Source organism: Bufo bufo, chromosome 6 (genome assembly GCF_905171765.1).
Source record: "Bufo bufo chromosome 6, aBufBuf1.1, whole genome shotgun sequence".
Taxonomy (NCBI): Eukaryota; Metazoa; Chordata; class Amphibia; order Anura; family Bufonidae; genus Bufo; species Bufo bufo.
Window position 1 is genome coordinate 401,990,947 of NC_053394.1, and position 19,034 is coordinate 402,009,980.

Here is a 19,034-nt window from a genome sequence, read left to right on the forward strand (position 1 = left end):
CTGGCAGTCATTTTCATGGCCCCAGATTGCCCACGCCGTCTGTGGCATGCGTCTCTGGTCACCCTTCTCGCTGAAGAACCCTGGCGTCTTCCTCTTCGGGGAGGACCTCCTGTCGCAGAGGCCAATCTTCCACCCAAAATTAGGGTCGCTACATTTAATGGCATGGCTGTTGAAGCCGCCGTATTAAATGCTCGTGGGTTCTCGAATGTCGTGGTCCAGACCATGATTCATGCCAGAAAGCTGTCATTTTCCCGAATCTACCACCGGACCTGGAAGTCCTACTTTAGTTGGTGCGAGAGGCATCAGCTGTCTCCTGCTCGGTTCTCTTTGCCGCGACTCTTGCATTTCCTGCAGTCGGTAATGGACTTGGGGCTGGCTCTCAGCTCCCTCAAAGGGCAAGTGTTGGCTCTCTCCATTCTTTTTTAGTGTAATTTAGCTCCGCTTTCGGCGGTTGGGACTTTTCTGCAGGGGTGGCGCATGCTGTGTCCCCTTTACGTCCTCCGTTGGATCCTTGGGATCTTAATCTAGTGCTCAACACTCTCCATTCTTCATCGTTTGAGTCTTTGCAGCAGGTATCTGCTTCCTGTCTTACAAGGTGGCATTTTTGGTGGCAATCACTTCTATCCGTAGGGTTTCGGAACTCGCGGCTCTGTCATGTCGGTCGCCTTTCCTGATCCTCTATCAGGATGAAGTAGTCCTTTGTCCTGTTCAGTCCTTCCTTCTGAAGGTGGTGTCAACATTCCATTTAAATGAGGCGATTATTCTCCCTTCATTTTGTCTGGACCCGTCTCATCCTTGGGAGCAGTCGCTCCACACTCTGGATTTGGTACAGGCCATTCGGGTCTATCTGTCCCAGACGGCATCTTTCCGGCAGGCGGATTCCCTGTTTGTCATTCCAGAAGGGCCGAGACGAAGACTTCCATTTCTCGATGGATCTGTTTGGCCATTGTGGAAGCATACTGCCTTAAGGACCGGGCTCCACCCTTCCGGGTGACTGCTCATTCTGCTCGGGCAGTGGGGGCCTCTTGGGTGGTGCATCACTTCGACCACTCAGGTATGCAAGGTGGCGACCTGGTCCTCTTTGCACACCTTTTCCAAGTTTTATAGGATGCACACCCTTGCGTCTGCTGACGCGGCTCTGGGGCGTAGAGTTTTGCAGACGGCGGTTCTCTGATTGGCAGGAGGGTTTCTGGTTAGGCCCACCCCGGGGACTGCTCTGTAACATCCCAAGGTCAAGCCTGTGTCCCCCAATGTACAGAAGAGAAATTTTACGGTAAGTACAAAAATCTAGTTATCATCTTTCAAATTAGAGATCATTGAAGAAGATTTATCAAGGCCATCTAAAAAAAAAAAAACTGTCATTCTTCATGAGCAGAATAGGAAATTAAATCTACGTTGTAATTGGTTGCCATGAGTAACCAAAACAGTTTTTATGTTAGAAAGTTTCTTCGGTCAATGAGACCCAAAGGTAGAGATTTAAGATGGTGCGAGCTGTGTGGGTCTTGATCCTCTGCACTCCTGGAGGATGAGCCTAATTTATGGTGAAGTGCAGTCATGCAGCCATGTTCAGTTGCTAGGCAGACATAGGCCTTCATCACTGCTACTCTAGTTCCTGCACCACGGGGAGCTTTTTATTCTCCTGTTATTGTCCTGGCCATGTATTGGTAAGTACTTTTGTTTTCCTGGCTTCGGTTCCTGTGTGTCGGTATTGATTACAATATTAGATACTGATCCTGGCCATGCTCCCATCTTGTACTTCGCTCCTTTACTGACTCCTCTGCTAATTATTATTATTATTATTTATTATTAAAGCGGCATTCATTCCATTACGCTGTACATATGATAAGAAGTGCACATAAATAATACAGACAATTGCACTAATCATAAACAAAACGAGTTACAGACTGGTACAGAAGGAGAGAGGGCCCTGCCCGTGAGGGCTTACAATCTACATAATGATAATGCATTAGTGCTGCTGCTAATCCATAATTATTCTGGAGGCTGTGGTCTGGAGGGCATACTGCAACAGAGTTCATATGGTTCCTCCACATAAGGGGTTAGGAGTGACTACCAGGTCATCCCTTAGGCTTCACATCTCATTCTTGACAGCCCCAATGGATTACGGCTTAAAGAATACAAATTTCTGGTATTTGACCATAAAAGGAATCCACCGGACTCGGTGCCTCATATAAGGCCAGAATAGCATAAACATTACCCCATTAAGCCATGTTTCTCCAAGGTCACATAGAGGAAATCCCAGTGTACTTGATCAAATACCTTATCAGCGTCAAGAAACTGAAATACACTGGAGGCCCCTGTATAGCTAACAATTTGGATTAAAGTTGTACTGTCCAGTTTGCCCACCTGTCTGTTATTTGGGGCTCTAGGGTAACTTTCTAGCCAGAATTTTTATAACTATAAAGTAAGTGTTTATCACCTTAAAAAGGCTAACTCTACTATTCCAGTCCCATTTTTTGTTTATTAGTAATCATATTCCTGCCATAATTCTAAACACCACTCATCTAGCTTTTAAAAGTAGCTAGACAAAAACTATCTCCAGTAGGGCCAGCTCTGGTTTTTGGGGGTATCAATTTTCTTACTATATTAGAAATGAGCTCTATTACCCTTCTACACTGTCTGTGGGGATTGCATCTCAGGAGAACCCCCTGAACCGTCTTTGTGGGGGTGGAGTCTCAGGAGCACCCCACCTTCACTGTCTGTAGGGGTGGAAACTCAGAAGCACCTGAGAAACCCGGTCTCAGCAGTGTTGAGTGTGGCCTACTAGGGGAATTGATTCTGAGGGTCCTCCCTTCATCTATACAATATTTGTTAAGGGGGTATTCCAGTTATACAGGATAAAGGATAACTATTAGATCATGGGGGCCCTACTGCTGGGACCTCCACTGATCACGAGAATGGGTATATTACCCCTCCAAGACCCCAAAATGAACAGAGCGGCAGGTCAGGCATGCACATGTACAATACATTCACTGCTAGATGCAAAGTCCTTATAATATAGTAGAGAAATAATGATAACAGTACAAATAAACAAAACTACCGTATCAGACATATAAATAGTGCCACTATATACTGCTCATATAATATTGTGATATTTTCCATCCATGTGCTATCCCAGTTTTTGGTGGATAGCAAATGGACTTATTTATTTCTTTGGGTGTGCAAAAAAAAAAAAAGACATCCGTGTGCTCTCTGCATCCGTATGTCCGTTCTGCTAACTATAGAACATATCCTACTCTTCTCACCAAAAACTAAAAGTAGCCATTTCTATTGATGGAAGTGAGAAAATTGAGGAATACACTCTGAAGATATCTCTGTGGTTTGTGGCCCGAAATTCGGATATGATGGAATTGCATAATCCTTAGACAGTGATCTGATTTGTCTCCATTGTCACAATCGGTTGAATATTGGATTTTGCTACATGCAACGCAATAAATATGCATTTTATATATACATTTTATAAATACTATGCTGTCAAATTAATTTAATTCTTTTCAGATGACTGTACCAGAATCTCAGATGGGCATGTGACATCTTTAGATTTTAAAACAGAGGATTATGCTATTACACAAAATACAAGTGAAGAGCATGCCATTATCCCAGATATACCCTCAGGTCTTCTCAGCAAAGATTCATCATGTGATTCTTTTAAATATGTCCAATCTTCTGATTTATCACAGACTGCAAAGGAACAGAAAAGCCACAAAATGGGTGTTGAACATCAAACAGAGGAGAAGCTGTTTTCATGTTTGGAATCTGGAAGATGTTTTAAACATAAATCTGCTCTTGGTATACATCAGAGAAATCACACAGGGGAGAAGCCATATTCATGTCCAGAATGTGGGAAATGTTTTACAGATAAGTCACATCTTCTTAGACATGAGAGTAGTCACACAGGGGAGAAGCCATATTCATGTTCAGAGTGTGGGAAATATTTTAGCCAGAAATCAGATCTTGTTAGACATCAAATAACACACACAGGGAAAGAGCCATTTTCATGTTCAGAATGTTTTACAGAAAAATTAAATCTTAGTATACATAAAAAAATTCACACAGGGGAGAAGCTATTTTTCTGCCCAGAATGTGAGAAATGCTTTACTCGTAAAGCATATCTTGAAAAGCATTTAAAAATTCACACAGGAGAGAAGCCATATTCATGCTCAGAATGTGGGAAATGTTTTACAGAAAAGTCAAATCTTGTTATACATAAAAGAAGTCACACAGGAGAGAAACCGTATTTATGTACAGAGTGTGGAAAATATTTTATCCAGAAATCTGATCTTGTTAGACATCAAGTAACTCACACGGGGAAGAAGCCTTTTTCGTGTTCAGAATGTGGGAAATGTTTTACTCAGAAGTCAACCCTTGTTTGTCATCAAAGAACTCACAGAGGGGAGAAACAATTTTCATGTTCAGAATGTGGAAAATCTTTTACTTGTAAATCAAATCTTCTTAATCATCATAAAAATCATACAGGGGAGAAACCATATTCATGTTCAAAATGTAAGAAATGTTTTACAGATAAGTCACATCTTCTTAGACATGAGAGGAGTCATACAGGGGAGAAGCCATATTCATGTTCAGAGTGTGGGAAATATTTTAGCCAGAAATCAGATCTTGTTAGACATCAAATAACACACACAGGGAAAAAGCCATTTTCATGTTCAGAATGTGGAAAATGTTTTACAAAAAAATCTAATCTTATTACACATCAGAGAATTCACACAGGGGAGAAGCTATTTTCCTGCCCTGAATGTGAGAAATGCTTTACTCATAAATCATATCTTAAAAAGCATTTAAACATTCACATAGGAGAGAAGCCATATTCATGCTCAGAATGTGGGAAATATTTTACAGATAAGTCGTATCTTGTTATACATAAAAGAAGTCACACAGGAGAGAAACCATTTTCTTGTCCAGAATGTGGAAAGTGTTTTACAGATAAATCAAATCTTGTTACACATCAGAGAATTCACACAGGGGAGAAACCATATTCATGCTCGGAATGTGGAAAGTGCTTTACAGATAAATCATATCTTGCTACACATCAGAGAATTCACACAGGGGAGAAGCCATATTTATGCTCAGAATGTGGGAAATGTTTTACTGATAAATCAAATCTTGTTAAACATCAGAGGAGTCATAAAGGGGAGAAACCTTTTTGAGGTAATGTATGTGGAAAATGTTTTAACCAAAAGCCAGCTCTTATTGCACATCAAAGATAAAATGTCCAGAAGGAAGGAAATGTTTCAGCGACAAATCACATTTTTAAAACTTAGGAAAGTCATCATTTTTTAGCTATTTTTATTGAAGAATAATACACAGAAAAAATTTAAACATAAAATAAAGGTAAATATTATTCAAGACAAATGGAAGGCAATTTACAGCACTACATGATGATTAAGGCTACGTTGACATCACCGTTAACCTGATCTGGCAGGCTGCCCAGCCAGAAACAGAGTTCACCAGATCTGGCATTGCCCAATGCTGTTGTTTACCGCCGACCCCTATAATGGCATCTGGTGAGGATCTGCTTTAGCCATGGGTACCATGTTTCAGGTGGACAAAAAACATTTCATGCAACATTTTTTGCCGGCTGGATCCCATTATAGTCTATTGGATTCGGAAGTGAGCATCAGTATCTGGAAACGCCGGATCTTGAGAACTTCAGCAGGCTGTTCTCTGCTGGATCACGTTACTGATGATGTAAACGTAGCCAAAGAAATGTCTGCATTTATAACTAAACCTCTGTTATCAATAAAACTAATAGACTCCAGATAATGCAGCTGTAGATCCACCATGTGCATAGAATATTTTACATTAAGATCTCAAGACTTGTTACTCGTTAATAAACATTTGACTTTAAAACATATCCTTGTGGTTGGGCCTATTTTCTTTACCCTTTAGATTTGAAGATAACATTATAGAACCTATGGAGTTAAGCGAGAACTGATATAGCTTGTGAAAGGAGAATTACACTGTGGATCCTAGACTTTGCGTAATTTTCTAGGACATTTTCTGTTTTAGAAACAGATCCATTCATTTGGGCATATTAATATTGTGGCGAAACCAACCTCGCCACTGGGTTTTGGAGAGGCCTGTTTATCAGCCTCTTGCCTCAGGATTATGGCCCATACTAACTTTTAAACCCCTGAACCTATTCAAGTGAATTTTGGATAGGTTTGTCCCCAAGTTATACTGTTTAAATTGATGTAAGTTATATGTATGGCCAATGTAAACTCACAAAGTTGTAACAATTTATAATAAGTGTAACTTGTCAGCTTGGGAGGAATATGCTGGGTGTGTTTCTATTGTGCCATTGTCCCATTGTGTGTTTAAATGGTGATGTCTGTCCTGTTATATCCACATGTGTATTGGTGATTTCTCTTTGTCTTGAGAGATAATTGGATTACGCCTCGGGTGTCTCCAGGGCAGAGAGGAGGAAACCATGATGCATTGTGGGGATGTATTGTCTCTGTGTATCCTACAGTGCTGCATATCTATCCTATGTCACAGTCTTCATTCTGGTCCCCTAGGGGCGTGTACACCAGATGGGCTTGGTTGTTTTATAACTCCCTGTGGGCGGACCTGTAATTGCAACAACTGTAATAAAAAACAGGCTGGGTGTGCCAGGACCTCAGACCACTGCTTGACCCTCAACACGGAGCCTTGTCTCGTTATTGGGGGGGGATCCGCTGTATGCTGTTAGAGACTGATTGCCAGGAGTGTAAGCTGATTCATGTTCGTCTGCTAGCAGCTATTCGTGAGGTTCCAGTTTGGAGTGCTACTTTGTATCCAGTTCGGGAGGTTGGTGTCCTGCAGTAGCTGTGCCTGTCTCTCAGAAAAGGGGCATATCGCCTAAACGGATTTTAACCCCTTGTCTGCTGAAACGGTCCGTTACATTGGTGGCAAGCAGCGGGATCGTTCCTACAGCCAGAAGGACAGCTACAGGAGACACCATTTCTTTGGATTTTACAACTTAAGGGCAACGCATGTCTCAGTACAGCGACCCTAAAAGCACCAGGATGGAACCAGCAGTGGAGTACAGATACTCTGTGGAGGAATTTGACCGTATGATGTGGTTGCGGCTGAACTTCTTCGGACCCAATCCAGCTGAGAAATATGTGAAGTTCGTGAGGAGTCTAGTGTTCAAGACCCTACTATACCGGGCAGAAGGTGACGGTCAGCTGACACGTTGGGTGGACCTCCATCGGAAGTTACAGTTGCGGGACAGAGGAAGCTCAGTCTCCTCTCCCCAGCGGCAGAGTGTCCAGCAGGGAATTGGGAGCCCAGTCTCCATTCCCCAGCGGCAGTGTGAATTGCAGAGAATTGGGAGCCCAGTCTCCATTCCCCAGCGGCAGTGTGAAGTGCAGGGAGAGGAGAGCAGCGTCCTCCCTCCCCAGCGGCAGGCTGAGTTACAGGGGGCAGAGGTAGTTGTTCCTGCCCCCCAGCAGCAGAGTGATATGCCGGGAAGGCAGTGTGAAATGCAGGGAGAGGAGAGCAGCGTCCTCCCTCCCCAGCGGCAGGCTGAGTTACAAGGGGCAGAGGTAGTTTTTCCTGCCCCCCAGCAGCAGAGTGATTTTTTGGGAATTGGGAGCCCAGTCTCCATTCCCCAGCAGCAGGACACTGTATTGGGAGCGGAGACGGTCGGTCGCCCTCCCCAGTGGCTGGAAGTATGTATGGGAGAGGAGCTCATTACCCCCTCTCCCCAGCGGCAGCTTAATGCACCAGGGGGAGACAGTAAGCCCCACAACAGTGCAGATGGGACCGTGGTTTCTGCACTTACAGCAGAGGGGGTAGAGACAGTCGGTCTCCCCCTCCAACAACCAGACTCTAATCCAGGGAGCAACACAGAGACCGGGAGTACCAGCTTCCAACATAACCTTGGTGGACTCACTGGACAGAGACAGGCTAGCAAATGCAGCAGGTCCAGTATTGGATTGTGGGTGGGCTGCCAGACTAACTCAGGTACCGACCGGCGTGAGGTCAGGTATCTGGTTAGTCTTCCCTGGGGGATGGGGGGAGATGTGTGGCGAAACCAACCTCGCCACTGGGTTTTGGAGAGGCCTGTTTATCAGCCTCTTGCCTCAGGATTATGGCCCATACTAACTTTTAAACCCCTGAACCTATTCAAGTGAATTTTGGATAGGTTTGTCCCCAAGTTATACTGTTTAAATTGATGTAAGTTATATGTATGGCCAATGTAAACTCACAAACAGTGGCGTACCGCCCATAGAGGCAGACCACGCCACTGCTATGGGGCCCGCGGCACTGGGGGGCCCGTAGCGCAGAGAAGGCCCCGCCCACACTACTTGGCCCCGCCCACTCATTACCTGCAGGCTGGCTATGGGCCGGCTATGCTATGCTATGTCTGCGGCTGCTTTTCTCCCCAGCAGCAGCAACGTCATCAAACTTATCTTATCTAATCTTCCGCAATCGCACAGACCCCCCCGGGCCCCCCCCTTGACCTGAGACTGATCCTCTGTCTGACCTCAGTGTCTCAGAGAGTAGACGTCACGTGACTTGACCTCCTCCTGACCCAGACCGTCTGCCGGGCCCGGAATCATTCAAACCAGGCTGCACGAGCCGCTGGCCAATCAGCACAGGCATCTCTATGTTGAGGCAGCTGCTGATTGGCCAGTGGCGCAAGGGGGCGGGCGGGAGAATCGGCTCGAACTTCGCTGTCGGCCGTCACCAGAGTCAGTGCCTGCCCCTGCCTGCCCTGAGCTGAGGACGGAGAGACTGGAGTCGGAGACGAGCTGACTGAGCCAGAGGGAGGATTCGAGGTCGAGGAAGAAGGAATCAAGGAAGGAAGATAAAGTAAGTGACTGTCAGTGAGCAGTGTGCATGCACCGGTCCGGCTGTGTCCCTGGCTGGTAGCGCCTGGGCCTGGCCTGAAGTAAGTCACAGTCTGGGGCCTGGCCTGGGGCTGGGCCCCTCTATGTTTGCGGCCCGGGGTCTCCTCTGGCTCTGCTCCGCCTCCTTCCCTTAAGTTTCATCCTATGTCCAGGCACTGGGCCGGGTGGGCCCCCTCTCCTATGTATGGTGGGGCCGTGGGGGTCTTTTTTGGCTCTCCTTCCTTGCATCCTCTGTCCAGGGACTCCAGGCACTGACTGGGCCCCTCTATGTTTGGGGGGGTCTCCTCTGGCGCCGCCGCACCCCTCCTTCCCTTGCATCCTCTGTCCAGGCACTGGGCCCCTCTATTATATGGGGCCCGGGGTCTCCTCTGGCTCTGCTCTGCCTCCTTCCCTTAAGTTTCATCCTATGTCCAGGCACTGGGCCGGGTGGGCCCCCTCTATGTATGGTGGGGCCGTGGGGGTCTTTTTTGGCTCTACTCCTCTTTCCCTTGCATCCTCTGTCCAGGGACTCCAGGCACTGGGCCCCTCTATGTTTGGGGGTCTCCTCTGGCGCCGCACCCCTCCTTCCCTTGCATCCTCTGTCCAGGCACTGGGCCCCTCTATGTTTGGGGGTCTCCTATGGCTCCGCTCCCTCCTATCATCCTCAGACTTGATGTAAAGTGTCATCCTTTCACTTCTTGAGATTGTTTTCTGTGTTTGGAGCCTCCTCTTTAACTTGCAGATAAACCCGGCGCAGACTCTGGTATCCGGCGTCTACAGTCACTGGGGGCTGCATTGTTTTACTGCCGTCGCCGAGCATAAAGTGACCTAATTTTGACGTTCCAGGAGCCGCTGTCCCGGCACGCAACAGGGACGCTACGCTAAATATTGTATGGAGGTGTCAGTGCTGCAGCCAAAATCCTGCAAATTCTGCATCTACAGATCCTCAGCAGTTCACTTCACTGGGGCGGTATTTTACTTGAACATATGAGCCCCATGTAGTGATCTCTCCTGCCCATCTACAGTTGTATAACTAGGCTGTCACTCGTCTCTCAGACTCAGTCAAGTGAAGTACCGTTCTTCGTTCGTCCTGCCGTGTCACTGCCGGCTGCATTCCCTGCAGCAGTGCCTGGCATGCTAGATTCCCATTACAGACGAAAATAGTGCTTGTCTCCTTGATTTTTTTACACTGACCCCATGTCAGTAAAAAGTAAAACTATTGTTTTGTTTTGTGAATAGTCTAGACATGTTAAAAGTGGAAAATGGAAATGTGGCCACATAGTAAATATCTTACTGATTTGACTGTGTGTTTTGATCCTTCCTCAGAATTGCATTTTGAATATACCCTTGAGCTGCACAGCACAGAGGAAGAAGTTTGTCAGAAAAGCAAGCAGAGGAGAAGAGGACGCTAGTAGTGACCTCAGCACAGAAAGAAGAAGCTTGAACACGTAAGTACAGCTGACTGGGCAGTGCACCCACATGATCTGTCCTACTACAACTTGTTGGATAAGAGGTAGAGGGAAGACCATGACCTCCAGAACGGTGAATAATTGAATTCTCAATTAAGTCGTTCTGGATCATCTTTTCCCATAATTCACTATGACTTGTGTGGTTCCTATGTTATTTCTATTAGACAGTTGTCGGTTCAATGCCAACTGTATGTTACTGACCCCAGGGAGGGTCCTTACACAGCATACCACTGTCAGCACTGATTGGTGAATGTGAACCTGTAAAGGGAAACACCACTAGCTGATAACAACCAGTTGGCATTAAATTTACTAACTTGTAATAGGAATAATAGAGGCACAGCAAAACATAGAGTAAAAGAAGTTCCAGAGTTATTTAATGGAAAACACATTTATTATAACAGACAAGTAAGGCTACTTTCACACTTGCGGCAGAGAGATCCGGCAAGCAGTTCCGTATAAATTTATTTAATGGGGGTGTGGCATGGGAGGAGCCAGGTCAGGAAGTGGGAGGGGCCATGGTGGGTAGTGGGCGGGGTTAAGGGGCCCAATTCAGGTTTTTGCTATGGGGCCCAGTGATTTCTATGTACGCCTCTGCTCACAAAGTTGTAACAATTTATAAGTGTAACTTGTCAGCTTGGGAGGAATATGCTGGGTGTGTTTCTATTGTGCCATTGTCCCATTGTGTGTTTAAATGGTGATGCTATCCTGTTATATCAACACGTGTGTATTGGTGATTTCTCTTTGTCTTGAGAGATAATTGGATTACGCCTCGGGTGTCTCCAGGGCAGAGAGGAGGAAACCATGATGCATTGTGGGGATGTATTGTCTCTGTGTATCCTACAGTGCTGCATATCTGTCCTATGTCACAGTCTTCATTCTGGTCCCCTAGGGGCGTGTACACCAGATGGGCTTGGTTGTTTTATACCTCCCTTTGGGCAGACCTGTAATTGCAACAACTGTAATAAAAAACAGGCTGGGTGTGCCAGGACCTCAGACCACTGCTTGACCCTCAACACGGAGCCTTGTCTCGTTATTGGGGGGATCCGCTGTATGCTGTTAGAGACTGATTGCCAGGAGTGTAAGCTGATTCCTGTTCGTCTGCTAGCAGCTATTCGTGAGGTTCCAGTTTGGAGTGCTATTTTGTATCCAGTTCGGGAGTTGGTGTTCTGCAGTAGCTGTGCCTGTCTCTCAGAAAAGGGGCATATCGCCTAAACGGATTTTAACCCCTTGTCTGCTGAAACGGTCCGTTACAAATATTAACCATATTATGCCGTTGAGTCTCCTGTCCATCTCATCATTAGACTTGTCTTGTCTGACCGTCCTGAACCCAGGATCTCTGCACATGAACATTCCAATGAAGGGCAGAGACATCGGTGGTGGTGATGATAATTGGGTAGAGATTTGGAGGTATTTCCCTCTGGTAAGATTAAATTCTAGTAAGCACTACCTGAGATCTTGAATCAAGACAGTCCATAAGCTTATCAGAGGGCGAAGGTTATAATGATTGAGGTGTAAAACCCACAGCATGTCCTGATGAAACTCTCTGGTATACTACTTGACCCAAAGGACAGCATCTATAGCTGCCATTAGAGGTCTTCATAATCTTGTGTACAGAAGTGATGGGATAGACTATCTGTTGGTGGATTTTCTTTTTGACAGAGAAGATATCTCATGAGGTTTTAATAGAGTCATGGAAACTGGGTCGATTATGAACCCTAGAAACAGTTTGTATATAGTTGGATCCATTTTTTCCAATTTACTACAAATCTGAGAGACTTTAGTAGCTGTATCACAATTAGTCTTGGGCACGAATATTAATCGCGAATATAGGCACTTCGAGAATTCGCGAATATTTAGAATATAGTGATATATATTCGGAATTTCGAATGTTCTAGATTTTTTGCTCATCAGTAACCTCCCTTCTTGCTTGTGGGCCAATGAGAAGGCTGCAATGTCTTTGTCTGAGCTGAGCAACATCCCTAGCAACCAATAGGAAAGTTGCCTACCCCTTACTATATAAGAACCTCCATAGCAGTCATTTTCTACAGTTTTTTTAAAGTTCTGAGAGAGACAGCACTTCTATTACTATGCTCTGTGCTTTCCACACTACATTAGATAGATAGTATATATATATATATATATATACACTGCATGCAGAATCATTAGGCAAATGAGTATTTTGACCACATCATCCTCTTTATGCATGTTGTCTTACTCCACGCTGTATAGGCTCGAAAGCCTACTACCAATTAAGCATATTAGGTGATGTGCATCTCTGTAATGAGAAGGGGTGTGGTCTAATGACATCAACACCCTATATCAGGTGTGCATAATTATTAGGCAACTTCCTTTCCTTTGGCAAACTGGGTCAAAAGAAGGACTTGACAGGCTCAGAAAAGTCAAAAATAGTGAGATATCTTGCAGAGGGATGCAGCACTCTTAAAATTGCAAAGCTTCTGAAGCGTGATTATCGAACAATCAAGCGTTTCATTCAAAAAAGTCAACAGGGTCGCAAGAAGCGTGTGGAAAAACCAAGGCGCAAAATAACTGCCCATGAACTGAGAAAAGTCAAGCGTGCAGCTGCCAAGATGCCACTTGCCACCAGTTTGGCCATATTTCAGAGCTGCAACATCACTGGAGTGCCCAAAAGCACAAGGTGTGCAATACTCAGAGACATGGCCAAGGTAAGAAAGGCTGAAAGACGACCACCACTGAACAAGACACACAAGCTGAAACGTCAAGACTGGGCCAAGAAATATCTCAAGACTGATTTTTCTAAGGTTTTATGGACTGATGAAATGAGAGTGAGTCTTGATGGGCCAGATGGATGGGCCCGTGGCTGGATTGGTAAAGGGCAGAGAGCTCCAGTCCGACTCAGACACCAGCAAGGTGGAGGTGGAGTACTGGTTTGGGCTGGTATCATCAAATATGAGCTTGTGGGGCTTTTTCGGGTTGAGGATGGAGTCAAGCTCAACTCCCAGTCCTACTGCCAGTTTCTGGAAGACACCTTCTTCAAGCAGTGGTACAGGAAGAAGTCTGCATCCTTCAAGAAAAACATGATTTTCATGCAGGACAATGCTCCATCACACGCGTCCAAGTACTCCACAGCGTGGCTGGCAAGAAAGGGTATAAAAGAAGAAAATCTAATGACATGGCCTCCTTGTTCACCTGATCTGAACCCCATTGAGAACCTGTGGTCCATCATCAAATGTGAGATTTACAAGGAGGGAAAACAGTACACCTCTCTGAACAGTGTCTGGGAGGCTGTGGTTGCTGCTGCACGCAATGTTGATGGTGAACAGATCAAAACACTGACAGAATCCATGGATGGCAGGCTTTTGAGTGTCCTTGCAAAGAAAGGTGGCTATATTGGTCACTGATTTGTTTTTGTTTTGTTTTTGAATGTCAGAAATGTATATTTGTGAATGTTGAGATGTTATATTGGTTTCACTGGTAAAAATAAATAATTGAAATGGGTATATATTAGTTTTTTGTTAAGTTGCCTAATAATTATGCACAGTAATAGTCACCTGCACACACAGATATCCCCCTAAAATAGCTAAAACTAAAAACAAACTAAAAACTACTTCCAAAAATATTCAGCTTTGATATTAATGAGTTTTTTGGGTTCATTGAGAACATGGTTGTTGTTCAATAATAAAATTAATCCTCAAAAATACAACTTGCCTAATAATTCTGCACTCCCTGTATATATATATATACACTGCTCAAAAAAATAAAGGGAACACTTAAACAACACAATGTAACTCCAAGTCAATCACACTTCTGTGAAATCAAACTGTCCACTTAGGAAGCAACACTGAGTGACAATCAATTTCACATGCTGTTGTGCAAATGGGATAGACAACAGGTGGAAATGATAGGCAATTAGCAAGACACCCCCAATAAAGGAGTGGTTCTGCAGGTGGTGACCACAGACACTTCTCAGTTCCTATGCTTCCTGGCTGATGTTTTGGTCACTTTTGAATGCTGGCGGTGCTTTCACTCTAGTGGTAGCATGAGACGGAGTCTACAAACCACACAAGTGGCTCAGGTAGTGCAGCTTATCCAGGATGGCACATCAATGCGAGCTGTGGCAAGAAGGTTTGCTGTGTCTGTCAGCGTAGTGTCCAGAGCATGGAGGCGCTACCAGGAGACAGGCCAGTACATCAGGAGACGTGGAGGAGGCCGTAGGAGGGCAACAACCCAGCAGCAGGACCGCTACCTCCGCCTTTGTGCAAGGAGGAACAGGAGGAGCACTGCCAGAGCCCTGCAAAATGACCTCCAGCAGGCCACAAATGTGCATGTGTCTGCTCAAACGGTCAGAAACAGACTCCATGAGGGTGATATGAGGGCCCGACATCCACAGGTGGGGGTTGTGCTTACAGCCCAACACCGTGCAGGACGTTTGGCATTTGCCAGAGAACACCAAGATTGGCATATTCGCCACTGGCGCCCTGTGCTCTTCACAGATGAAAGCAGGTTCACACTGAGCACATGTGACAGACGTGACAGAGTCTTGAGATGCCGTGGAGAACGTTCTGCTGCCTGCAACATCCTCCAGCATGACCGGTTTGGCATTGAGTCAGTAATTGTGTGGGGTGGCATTTTTTTGGAGGGCCGCACAGCCCTCCATGTGCTCGCCAGAGGTAGCCTGACTGCCATTAGGTACCGAGATGAGATCCTCAGACCCCTTGTGAGACCATATGCTGGTGCGGTTGGCCCTGGGTTCCTCCTAATGCAAGACAATGCTAGACCTCATGTGGCTGGAGTGTGTCAGCAGTTCCTGCAAGACGAAGGCATTGATGCTATGGACTGGCCCGCCCGTTCCCCAGACCTGAATCCAATTGATCACATCTGGGACATCATGTCTCGCTCTATCCACCAACGTCACGTTGCACCACAGACTGTCCAGGAGTTGGCAGATGCTTTAATCCAGGTCTGGGAGGAAATCCCTCAGGAGACCGTCCGCCACCTCAACAGGAGCATGCACAGGCATTGTAGGGAGGTCATACAGGCACGTGGAGGCCACACACACTACTGAGCCTCATTTTGACTTGTTTTAAGGACATTACATCAAAGTTGGATCAGCCTGTAGTGTGTTTTTCCACTTTAATTTTGAGTGTGACTCCAAATCCAGACCTCCATGGGTTGAAAAATTTGATTTCCATTTTTTTATTTTTGTGTGATTTTGTTGTCAGCACATTCAACTATGTAAAGAACAAAGTATTTCAGAAGAATATTTAATTAACTCAGATCTAGGATGTGTTATTTTTGTGTTCCCTTTATTTTTTTGAGCAGTGTATATATATATATATATATGATAGTTAGTGGGAGATTCTCAGTGTATGTTATATCCTGATATAGTGTAGCTGTTGCAGTGCAGGGTGTTAGGTTCTGCTGTCCATACATACATGCTACAGACATAGTGCTGTGATGTCACAACAATACATAGAAACATAGAATGTGTCGGCAGATAAAAACCATTTGGCCCATCTAGTCTGCCCAATATACTGAATACTATGAATAGCCCCTGGCCCTATCTTATTTGAAGGATGACCTTATGCCTATCCCATGCATGTTTAAACTCCTTCACTGTATTTGCAGCTACCATTTCTGCAGGAAGGCTGTTCCATGCATCCACTACTCTCTCAGTAAAGTAATACTTCCTGATATTACTTTTAAACCTTTGCCCCTCTAATTTAAAACTATGTCCTCTTGTAGCAATTTTTCTTCTTTTAAATATTTTCTCCTCTTTTACTTTGTTGATTCCCTTTATGTATTTAAAAGTCTCTATCATATCCCCCTCTGTCTCGTCTTTCTTCCAAGCTATACATTTTAAAGGTCCTTTAATCTTTCCTGGTAAGTTTTATCCTGCAATCCATTTACTAGTTTAGTAGCTCTTCTCTGATTTCTCTCCAAAGTATCGATATCCTTCTGGAGATATGGTCTCCAGTACTGCGCACAATACTCCAAATGAGGTCTCACTAGTGCTCTGTAGAGCTACACCCAAGCATTCTGCTAGCATTTCCTGCTGTTCTATGACATTGTTTGCCTACCTTTAAGTCTTCTGAAATAATGACCCCTAAATCCCTTTCCTCAGATACTGAGGTTAGGACTGTATCACTGATTTTTTATTCTGCTCTTGAGTTTTTTCGCCCAAGGTGCATTATGTTGCACTTATCAACATTAAATTTTAGTTACCAGAAATGACATCACCCACAGTGACCTCAAGGGTGTAAAAATCAATCTATAATGGTTTCATAGTATTCCCTTTAGGGGACAAATGATATTGCAAGAATCCAATAGTATCTAAATCAAACATAGAAGATATATATATATATAAGAATTCCGAACTGAATTAGGTAGTTGCCGGAAAAACCGGATGTGACGTCAGTGGAACGCATAAGATTTGCATAGAGGTGCTCCATCTGGCCTTAGATTGCATCTAGATGACAAATCCATACACATACATACAATACAATTAACACGACAGGCTGCCCTACATAGAGACATATATCACCTCTCAGAAGGGGGGATGGTGAAGGTTATAGCTCCGCATCAGTAAACCAGAGTGGAAGGAGGGGCGGGACCTATCGAACGCACACAGTGACGCGTGCGTTCCACTTGGACAAACCGGAACTCCAGGAAGACATGTGAGGCCCCAAGGAAACTATGGCGACCGTGGAACGCACGCGGGTCGGCGCGCGCTCCATTCTGCTGCCAGACCAGAAGTCCGCAAATAAAGTGCCGGAGCTTGGAATGGTGGGAGGCCCCATGGGATACATGACGTAAGTGGAACGCATGCTAGGCGGCGTGCGTTCCACCTGCCGTCGGTCCCCAACAACGTATTGGATCGGGGCAAAAAAAAAGGGGGGGGGGCTAGTGCCCCTTTGATTGAATCTCAAGGAGGCTCACATGTACATGCAAACTGTACCCATATATATTTGTGTATGCAGAACAACATACAATATAATGATAATAATAATGTGTAAGAAGATATATATTAATACCTGGGGAAGACAAAAGAATACCTATATAAAAACACATATTTAAAAAAACTATAATAAATACATAAAATGAGAGATGAAAAATAATAATAATAATGATATGTATTATGGTACCTATAATTCTAACAAGAAAATATAATTATAATTAAAAAGGGGAGGAGTTTATCTCTACATATATATACATATAAATCAAATATAAACATATTAAAACTATTCCTAATGTTTTATAATGTTTCACAATTATATATATAAAATTGATTTCATAAAATAATTACTGTGGGGGAAGGGTTATGAGATATTTTATTAAATAGACTTTTAAATTAAATTGTGTATAAAACAAAATATTATATGACTAAAAAATGGTTGGCAGTGTTTAAAACATGGAACAAAAAGAGGTCAGTAGTTAGTATATTCTAGTGATTCATTTAGGCCGAAGGGCGACAGAGTGTTTAATTTAAAAATCCAAAACATTTCCTTCCTACATAAAGTTTGGAAGGAGTGGGGTATCCATTCTAACGGTGTAACCAACAGGGAGGAGGGGTCACCTTCATGACGTAGAGCATAGTGACGAGAGACGCTATGTGTATTCACTTTTCGGCGTATATTCGAACGGTGTTCGTTCATACGTTCCCTCAATGACTGGGTAGTACGACCCACGTATAAAAGATCACAGGGGCATTGTAGTAGATAAACGATGCTAGTGCTACTACAAGACATATTTTGTTTTAAAATTACGTGTTCTCTTGGGTGGGGTAGGGTGAGTTGTTCACCACAAACATTGATCATAGCACAACACATACACCTTTTAACGCCACATTTGTGGGGACCAGTACAGTTCTTAGGGCTAGGTTTTTCCAAGCCGAACATGGAAGGATTAAGACATGGTTGTGTTGTCGCTTTACTCACTCCAGTGGCTAATTTAGGACAAGATGGGGCCAAAATGTTCTTCAAAGTCTGAGCTCTCTTAAAGATTAATTTAGAGGTTCTGGGGATAGATGTACCTATAATAGGGTCTTTTAACAAGATGTTCCAGTGTTTATTCATAATTTTCCTGATGTCATTATGCCGTGTATTATAGCGGGTGATAAAATTAAGACTAAATTGTTTCGTGTCATCTTGTTCACTGACAATTTTCTTTTTCCCTTTTAGACTTTCCGTTTGTGAAAATTCAAGGGCCCTTCTCATTGATTCGTTTACTAATTTGTTTGGGTAACCTTTATTCAGAAATCTTTTTTTCAAAATGGTTAGTTGTTCCTTACACATGATATCGTCTGAACAGTTCCTACGAATTCTACGCATTTGGCTGTAAGGGATGTTGTTACGCCATTTTGTGTGATGACAGCTTTTATAATCTAGATAGCTGTTCATATCGACCTTTTTAAAATGCGTTTTAGTGGTTATTTTATTATTACTGATTTCTAGTTCCAGATCCAAAAAGATGGCCTTAGTACGATGATGTTCCAATGTGAGAGTAATGTTCCAATCATTTTTATTCATTTGTTCGGTAAATTCTACAAGAGATGACGAATCTCCATTCCAAATCAGGATGATGTCGTCTATGTATCTCTTATAGAACATAATATTGGGATGTGATAAGAGGCCAAATTTCTCCTCAAACGCACCCATAAATATGTTTGCATAGGCGGGGGCAAATTTAGTCCCCATTGCTGTCCCTTTACACTGTTTATAGATTACATCCT

The 19,034-nt window shown here is 44.0% G+C and overlaps 1 protein-coding gene across 1 annotated transcript in view; it reads left to right on the forward strand.

Annotated features, from left to right (window-relative positions):
• LOC121004463 (gastrula zinc finger protein XlCGF26.1-like) overlaps positions 1-5,870 on the forward strand; it is a 33,045-nt gene extending 27,175 nt beyond the window's left edge. Inside the window, exon 4 of the mRNA XM_040436694.1 lies at positions 3,517-5,870. Within this exon, the coding sequence (XP_040292628.1) occupies positions 3,517-5,183 (1,667 nt within the window). The 3' untranslated portion in view covers positions 5,184-5,870. The remainder of the gene's footprint in view (positions 1-3,516) is intronic.
• Positions 5,871-19,034: the final 13,164 nt, after the last annotated feature.